Below are 8,648 nucleotides of genomic sequence, written 5' to 3' on the forward strand. Positions count from 1 at the left end.
GAGGTGCGGTGGAGGCCCTGCCCTGTCCCTGGGAGAGGTGCCAGGGAGGTGGCGAAGGACGGAACAGCCACGCCGGTGGAGCCTCCCTCGCCCTCTTCCCATCGCTCGCCTGTGAGGCCCAGCAGCTCCCACCTGCGCTGCTCCAGGCCGCTCCGTCCTGCCCCAGACACCTCCCTGGCACCTCTCGGTGTCGCCATCCTCCCCATCGCCCCCTTCCCTGCAGCGCGGAGCGGTGCTGGGGTCACTCCCGGGCAGCCACCCCGGTCTGGTTTTTAACTTCTCGGTGCCCTGAGATCTCTGCCTGCGGCTGCCGGGCCCTCCCGCTGAGGCAGGGAGCTCGGGAGGCCCTGCCAGCTCTCCCTGCCCTCAGCCTCTGCTTTCCGTGTTGTCTGTAAAGTGGGGATAACGGCATCTTCCCAGCAGGCTTTATAATTGCTTGTAAATCACTTGCATGCCCTGGGCTAAGAGTTGCTAAGTGCAAATCGTGTAATTATTTCAAGCCGAAGCATATTTCATCAAGTTAGAAGTAATCCTATCTCTGCTTCAAAACCCCTCATTTTTATTGGATAAGAACCTAATTACCAGCTTCTCCTGGGAGAAAAGAGAAAGCTCACACTGACTGGTTCAAGAGGCACGTTACAAATGCTCAGATCACCTAATGGCAAAGAATGTGTCACCTCCAGAGAAAACTGGTTATTTACCTGGGATGAACCAGAGGAGCCCTGTGCTCGCTGCCTGTGCCCTCCGGGCAAGGGGCCAGCACTGGCCACTCCTGCTCAGTTGCCCTCAGTGATGGAGGGGATGGTCTTGGCTTCCCCCTCCTCTCCATGGACCCGGCTGTGGGGCTGCACAACCGCTGCGACGGGGAGCGTGTTCCCTCAGGGGCTGCTGCTGCCCTGCATTGCCCAGGCCAAGTTAAATCCATCCCATCCCAGCTGCAGAGCTTGGGGCAGGGGACTCTAGGGCCAAATGCCAGCCAGGGAGATCCAGCCGTGAGCGTGGCTGCCTGCATGCCCCCCTGCTGGGCCTGGCCAGGACCCGCTGCAGCCCGGCCAACGCGCGCTCATGTAGTGGGGCGGCTGCCAGGCCGCTTTTGTTCCCGCTGCGCTCGTTTATTAGCCCAGCCGGAGAGCGGCTGTCAGCCATGCTCTGGAGAGGAAAGGGAGAAATGGTGCTTTGCCTGCTTGGACGGCGTGGTGCAGGCCAGGCCAGACCTCCCTGTGCCCCTGGGCAAAGCCCCTGCCTGGGGCAAGGCAGCCTTTCCAGGTTGCTGAACGGGGCCTGGCTCTCCTGCAAAGGGAAGGGTCACCAGCCCCGTTGGAAATGTGCCGAGGGGATCAGCTGGTGGATGGTGCTGAGTTCCTCCTGGGACTGCCGGTGTAAAAGAAGCTGCATCGTTCCTCGAGAGCTGCACGGGGCACAGCCAGGGATGGGCAGCCCTTGCACTCTGCCATCACCTTGCTGAAGCTGTTCCAGGTGCTGCTGTCTGTGCAGCAGCAGGCAGGGTTTTGTGGAGGTTGGCCTGACACCCATCCCACCCCGTCCCCCAGCACTCCCACCACGCTGGCCCCTCACAGCAGTGCAAGCCTGTCACACTCCCCCGTGCCTCTAATGCGCCATCACACGCCTGTAATTCACTGAGGTGGGGAAATCTGATCCTCCCAGCCCCAGTCCACAGGCTGTCACAGCAGGGCATCCCTCTGGATTTTGCCTGGGTGGTTGTGGCTGGGTCTTTTTAATGCGCCATCACACGCCTGTAATTCACTGAGGTGGGGAAATCTGATCCTCCCAGCCCCAGTCCACAGGCTGTCACAGCAGGGCATCCCTCTGGATTTTGCCTGGGTGGTTGTGGCTGGCTCTTATAGCCAGGCTGGGGAAGCCGACACTGCAGAATCCTAGCTGCTGTCTCAGTTCTAAGGGATAAATATAGACCTGCCCCTCGCACTACCCCTTCACTGCAAAAGAGATTTTGTAAGCATGAAACAGGGCCCCACTGTGACTGACAAGCACATATTGATGGACATGCAACCATTCAAAATGTTAGTGATTTGCTAATGTTTATTAACAGCTACGTGGTCTCCCTGGAGTAGAGAGCACTTGGTGGGGACTCGGGGACTGGGCAGGATGCTGCGAGGGTGCTGCAAAGGGCACCAGATGCCAGGGGGCTTGGGATGGGATCCTGTTGCATTGAGCTCACTCCTCATAGGAAAGCAGGTTATTTTTTCATTTGCTCCCAAATGCTGAAGTCTTGCAGGGTAGGGAGGGAGAGGAGCTTGGTTCCCTGCAGACAGGCAAAGGTCGCAGCACAGACACACTTGCTCAGGCTTTTTGGGGGGTGTTGTGGGGCTGGGGAGCTGTGCTGGGAAGGGACAGTGCCTGCAGGTCCCCAGGGGTTGGGGCGACATGGCACCCATGGTGTGGCTGGTGCTGCTGGGCTCGGCCACAGGTTCCTGCATAACCAACGCTCATGCTTCTCTGTGTTTCCCACCCAGGGATGGACGGTAACACCAGTGCCGGGGGCACAGAGGGCCAGCACAGGAATCCCCACCTGAAGGCGGTGAGTCTTTTGGGGGCTGCTGGCCACCCTATGAGAGGCGAGGTGGGGGCTGCTGCCAAGGACCAGCTTCATGGCTGATAAATATAACCTACTTTGCTTTAGGAAATGCTGCTTCATCCCTTAGCTTCAGAACTTTGCACTGAGAGGGGAAGGGGCAGCAGGGGGTCTGGTTGGTGGTCCTAGGCAATGAAGGGGGCTAGGAGGGCCAGGGACACCTGGGTCTGGGCCACCCTCTGCACACCTGGCTTTCAGCAACCTGCTGTTGAGAGCTGATCTGGTCCCGAGTGAGGATGGGGAAAAGACCCCAGCCTCCCTCAGGGCACCCACAACCATCAGCACAGGGTGATCCCACCAGGGATGAACCCCAGCTTTGCTTTGCTGCCTGGAGTCAACACAGCTGCCATGGTGGGCAGCAGCCCTGGGGCTGCCCAATGTCCCCACAGGTCCTTCCGTGGCTGTGCCCCCTCCTTGCCCCAGCACACTCCCACCCCAGCTCCTGCTGCTCCTCCTGTCCCTTATCTAGGTGCAAGGGACTGCTCCAAGGTTATCTCTGGTCCTGGACTGCAAAGATAAAACACCTGAAATCTGTTGCAATCCAGATCTAACCTAGGTCCCTAGTTCAGGGAGCTCTACCAAGGAAGTGATCCCATATTGTCTGACTGCCCAGGACAGACCTCCTTCCCACACTGCCTGGAGTCTCCATGGCATCTCCCAGCCAGCAGGATGGGACCTTTCACTGAGTGCTGGATACAACAGGAAGAATCCAGGAGAGCTGGAAAATTTTCCCTCTTTGCGAAAATCTTCTGCAGGGCAGAGGCATGGGTTTCCCAGTGTGAGAGGCTATGGAGGGGCCATCCCTATGTCCCTCCCACAGTCCTAAGCACTGGTAGCAGCTTCTAGGCGAGGACTCTGCATACACCCCATGTGCTGCCCTCACTGTTTCTGAGCTGCAGCTGGTGTGAAATCCAAAGGGCATTTCCCAAAGCAGCACTACACATTGTACTACTGTACATTGGTGTACAGTCCCTCCAAGCAGTTTCTACTACCCTGGCCATCTAAGAAAATGTTGCCAGAACAGCTGCTCATAGCTCTTTTATTTAATGAGGAGGAGAGCAGGAGGAAGAACTTCTCTTTGTCTTCCATCAATAGCTCCTTCATGGCTGCCCAGGCACTGGCAGCCCCCACACCTCCTTTCACATGTTCCTATCGGTGATTTGTGCTGGGGCTGCTGCTTCCATGCTCCAAAATCCTCTGGTTTCATCAGCCCCATGTGGTACAGGGCTGTGGCCTTGCAGGAGTGGGCTGGGGACAAGCTCCAGCCTGGGGCCTGGGCCAAGCATTGCCTTCGCCCTACAGGCAGCTGCGGGCACTTTGCTGGCAGCAGTGCTCTGATGCAGCCGTGCTCCCAGAATAGCCCCAGTGGGGCTTTTACCAGGTCAGGTTGGGAAAATCAGTGGGCTGGGGACAGTTTACAGCCCCTCTGGGTCTGGCCCCGGCTCTGCAAGGCACAAATTCAGGCTTGGGAGTCAGTATTCTCCCCCCGTTCTCACTGTCTGCAGTATTTGTGTGTCTGAGCAGAGTTTAATCCCCCTTGGTCTGAAGATACTTGCAAGCCAGACTTTCTGACAAGCTGCTGGCTGCTTCCTGGCTCCCCAGGGGCCACCCATGGGGTGTAAATATCTCACTTGTTGGTCCTGGCTCCAACAGGTGTCCATGGCCAGCGGGTTTCCACAGCCCTCAGCATAGACATGGGGAGGTCACACAGCTGCATCTGAGCCATGATTGCAGTGGGAATGGTGGCCTTGGGGAGATGTGGCCCAGGCAGGCGAGCATGGCCCATGGCCCTGACCCAGCCAGGAGCAGCTGAGCCCAGTGGCAGCATTTGCATTAAAGTGGGGGAGGCAATGAACCCACCCAGATCTTGGCATCACCCCTTCTGCCTGGTGACACCCAGCCCTGCCCCAAGCTCAAAGCAAGGTCTGCACCCTCTCCCACTTGCTGCATGTGTTTGGAGATGTGGAGCCTGCCCAGGTTCAAGCGGGGATAAGGACAGCTGCTGTGTCTCTTCTCAAGAAACTCTTGGCCAGGTGCATGTACAGAGAGATTTGTGTTTCCAAGCTCTGGAGAAATGAGTTTTCACCACTGAGGCAAAATGCACACTTGTTATGCTTGGGGAGATGCTTCTCCTTGGAACTTAGTGTAACTAAAAAATAACAAAACAGGGATTTCTCCAAAGACTAAGCACTTGCTCACACGCCAAGAAAAACAAACTGGATGACCTCTTAAATAATGCTGCCTGCTGTCTTCTGTGATAGCACAGAAAACGTGCACTTGAGCTCAGAGACGTTGCAGAAGCGTGGGAACAACCCTGGACCTCCCAGATCACAGCTTTTCTTTGGTCACGTTCCTGCAGGTGGAAAAAGATGAGTTTCTGTAACTGCCAGTGAAGGAGACAGTACCCAGTGTGACAGCAGTAATGTGCATGTCATGGAAAAATGAATGCTGGGATCTAAGCGATCTAAAGTCACAACAGCCAAAACTGCCTCTCTTTAACTCAAGAGTGATGATGGGAAAGTGGAAATTTGAAACATTTCCAGCTATTAAGTGCTTTTGCATTTATTTTTGGCCAATGAGATGTTCAGCTTGCATGTGGGGGTTGTGTTCTGTAACTCTTCCAGGAAAATAAGCATGAGGAGAAGGTCCAGGAGCCTGACAGAACACAGGACGAGCGCAGGGCAGAGATGGGGAGCAAAACCTGGGCAGACCTGGCTGGGGAGATGAAGATCTTCCTCTGGAACCCGGAGGAGAGAACATGCCTGGGGAGAACGGCCAAGAGCTGGGGTAGGTCCTTGCTCAAGCCCCGCTTTGAGGGATTGTTGCCTTTTCTGCTTCACAGTGGATGCACTTGCCTGTGAATGTCCTTAATAGCTTGGACTGACCACTTCTGACCCACATTTTCAGGGTAGATGTTTCTAACCAGTGCAATAAAGAACTAGTGAGAAGGACAAGCAGAAAATGTTGGGGAAATTACCCTTGGTCTGTATGTTAATGTTTACTGAGAATGTGAAAGCAAAGATTTCAGGCTGCCCAAACTGTGTACTGGGAAGAAATTAAGAGCCAGAGCAAGCTCAAGGGCTGCAAGTCAGGCTGCCACAGCCACACACCCCTGCTGCCACTAGAGGCCCAGCTCCTGTCTGTAAAAGTCAGGAGCCCACAGAGAAGTGGCCTTGGGGTCATTGGTGTCAGTGGAGGAAGAGCACCCGAGTCAGAGGGTGGGTCATATTTTGGGGAGGGTGCACACCGCAGGGCTGAGCAGCCCTCCTTGCCTGCATGTGCCTCAGCTGTGGGGCAGGAGGGGCTGGTCAACCCCGTCACCCCACAGCTTCCTGGGATTTGACATGATGACCACAACAGAGCTGGCACCTGCTACTGGGGCTGGGGGCTGTGATGTGCCAGTGAGGGTGTTGAGCACCCCATCTATTTTATCCCTATCCATGTGGCCTTCAAAAATTATCACTGAGCCTGGAGGTGCCCTGGGTGCACTATCCCAGCATCTTTGTGGCAGGGCTGGAAGGACCTAGGGGACTGGTAGATGAAAACCTGGACATCAGCTGGCAATGTGTGCTTGCAGCCCAGAATGATCAGAGGGAAAGGGCACCTCTCTTATGAGGACAGGCTGAGAGGGTTGGGGCTGTTCAGCCTGGAGAAGAGAGACCTTATAGTGGCCTTTCAGTAGATAAAGAGGGCTTATAAGAAAGATGGAGACAAACTTTTTAGCAGGACCTGTAGTGATAGGATGAGGGGTAATTGTTTTAGACTGAAAGAGAATGAAACACTGGCACTGGGGGGGTTGTAGAAGCCCTATCCCTGGAAACATTCAAGGTCAAGCTGGACAGGGCTCTGAGTAACCTGATCTAGTTGAACCTGCTCATGGCCAGGGGCTTGGGCTAGATGACCTTTAAAGGTCCCTTCCAACCCCAACCATTCTGTGATTCTATGGTTCTTCCTTCTGTGCCACCAGCAGTGGGGATGGTCCCACCATCCCAGCAGCAGGACACGGCCCCACTCGGTTCCCAGCACGGTGGCCGCAGCAGAGGCGCGGCAGGAGCTCACATCTGCGTTCCCAGGGCTCCCTCTGAGCTGCCGGCACGTTTCTCCTGGGAAATGTTTGGGTTAGGGCTTCACTTTGCTTTCTGAGCTGCTGGGTTTTATTCATAGGCTGTGGCCTCTTGAGACATCCTCAGCCATCAGCCTGGTCCAGGGGAAAAACAAATCCATTCCTTGAATGTCAGGGCTATGAAACAGCCAGCAGTGCCGCAGCCCTGAGCGATGCCACTCGCGCCACTCCCACCGCTGGGGTCCCTAACATGCAGATGACAGGAGTTGGGGCAGGAGCATCACCCCTCATTCCCCATTGGGAAATCTGGACATACTGAAGCCACTGGGCACCCCTGTGTTACCATGCCAAGAGGGTGTGGGAAGGGCAAGAGGCAAAGTTTGGTCTGTCTGCTGCAGAGAGCTGAGGTAAGGGGACATGTGGACCTGGTCTTGACCCAGCTCTGGGAAGGGCTGTGCACCAAAAGGCTTATGGAGCCAAACAGCAGCTGCCACAGATCCAGGGCTGGGCAGAGAGCGTGTTTGGCTCAGAGTCCTGCACATAAACATGTCAGAGAGCCCCGCATCCAGGAAAGCCAGGGTCTGTGTGCAGAGGGGGTGTGGGCTCCAACCTCCAAGGTGGACTTGGAGCTGGGGAGGACTAACCGTGCTGAGCATGGCTGTGCATCCCTGTGGGACACAGCTCCTGGGACATGCTCCGGTTGTGTTAACAGCAACGTGTCCTCTCTTTTGCAGGTTTGATCTTTCTGTTTTATTTCATTTTCTACACGTGCCTGGCGGGGATGTTTGCCTTTTGCCTGTACGTGATGCTGCTCACGCTGAGCCCCTACACGCCCAGGTACCGGGACCGTGTGTCTCCACCAGGTACGTATCCCAGCCCAGCCTCCAGCACCTCTGCCAGCACCCACCCATCAAAGTGCTACTGAAATGGGGTGTGGGGACCTAGGGCAAAGCCCTGCTGGGGCTGTACGCCCTCATGGCCAACCAGCCCTCCATAACATCAGGTGTTGTCACTTAACTCAGGGCACTGACTCTGCTGCAGGTTCTCTGCATAGGATCAGGCATCTTAAATAGCCCCATGTGAAGTATCAATTCAAATTATACTATTTTTTATTCTAATTATGCTAATTATTAGGTTAATTAGTCTCCAGGAGACCCTCCAGGTCTCCCATGTTTCCCAGGATATTTTGATGTGCATGGTGTTCTCTGGGTGTGAAATGGAGGTGAGGGATCAGTGGGTTGAGGTCAGAGTTTATTTGTGAGTTAGTGCTACTGCTCTCATGCGTGTGCCCAGCCCCAAGCCCAGTTGCATGCAACATGTGCCCCACATCTGTGGCCAGTCCGTCCATGTCTGCTCCAACCGGGTCCATTTCCTTCTCCAGGAGTAATGATCAGACCATACTTGAATGGGTTCACCATTGCCTTCAATGTCTCTCAGCCCAGCACGTGGCAGCCCTATGTGGACAACATGCACCAATTCCTAGCAGGTGAGCTCTGAGGCACACCAGGAGGCGCGTTGGTGAGTTGTCTGCATCCATGCACACAGTGCAGGGGTCTCCTCCTGCAGCACAGGTTATCTCTCAGCATCTCAGGACCCCCATGGAGAAAGGGAGTCTCTTAAGATGGTCACAGGAGCTTCTATGGGAGAGAGCCTTGCCTTTCACAGGAACTTCTGTGGGAGAGAGCCTTGCCTTCCTAGGTGGGACTTTCTCCTGACATATGGATGTACTCTGAGAGTGTGGGGCTGTGCAGGTTTGAGAAATGTTAACAAATGTCTTGGTCCCCAACAGCTTATGATGACAAAGTTCAAGAGGAGAAGAATATCGAGTGTGTCTCAGGACAGTACTTCATCCAAGGGGGCAATGAAAGTGAGGAGAAGAAGGCCTGCCAGTTCAAGCGCTCACTGCTGCAGAACTGCTCTGGCATTGAGGACCCAACGTTTGGCTTCTCTAAAGCACAGCCCTGCATCCTGCTG

At 55.3% G+C, this 8,648-nt stretch overlaps 2 protein-coding genes across 2 annotated transcripts in view; one reads left to right on the forward strand and one right to left on the reverse strand.

Annotated features, from left to right (window-relative positions):
- TMEM255A (transmembrane protein 255A) overlaps positions 1 to 206 on the reverse strand; it is a 23,535-nt gene extending 23,329 nt beyond the window's left edge. Inside the window, exon 1 of the mRNA XM_009997225.1 lies at positions 110 to 206. Within this exon, the coding sequence (XP_009995527.1) occupies positions 110 to 206 (97 nt within the window). The remainder of the gene's footprint in view (positions 1 to 109) is intronic.
- A 2,288-nt stretch (positions 207 to 2,494) lies between these two features.
- ATP1B4 (ATPase, Na+/K+ transporting, beta 4 polypeptide) overlaps positions 2,495 to 8,648 on the forward strand; it is an 8,989-nt gene continuing 2,835 nt past the window's right edge. Inside the window, exons 1-5 of the mRNA XM_009997117.1 lie at positions 2,495 to 2,557; positions 5,236 to 5,398; positions 7,409 to 7,537; positions 8,056 to 8,160; positions 8,464 to 8,642. Of these exons, the coding sequence (XP_009995419.1) occupies positions 2,495 to 2,557; positions 5,236 to 5,398; positions 7,409 to 7,537; positions 8,056 to 8,160; positions 8,464 to 8,642 (639 nt within the window). The remainder of the gene's footprint in view (positions 2,558 to 5,235; positions 5,399 to 7,408; positions 7,538 to 8,055; positions 8,161 to 8,463; positions 8,643 to 8,648) is intronic.

This window comes from Chaetura pelagica, unplaced genomic scaffold, assembly GCF_000747805.2.
Source record: "Chaetura pelagica isolate M959 unplaced genomic scaffold, ChaPel_1.0 scaffold344, whole genome shotgun sequence".
In the NCBI taxonomy this organism is placed as follows: Eukaryota; Metazoa; Chordata; class Aves; order Apodiformes; family Apodidae; genus Chaetura; species Chaetura pelagica.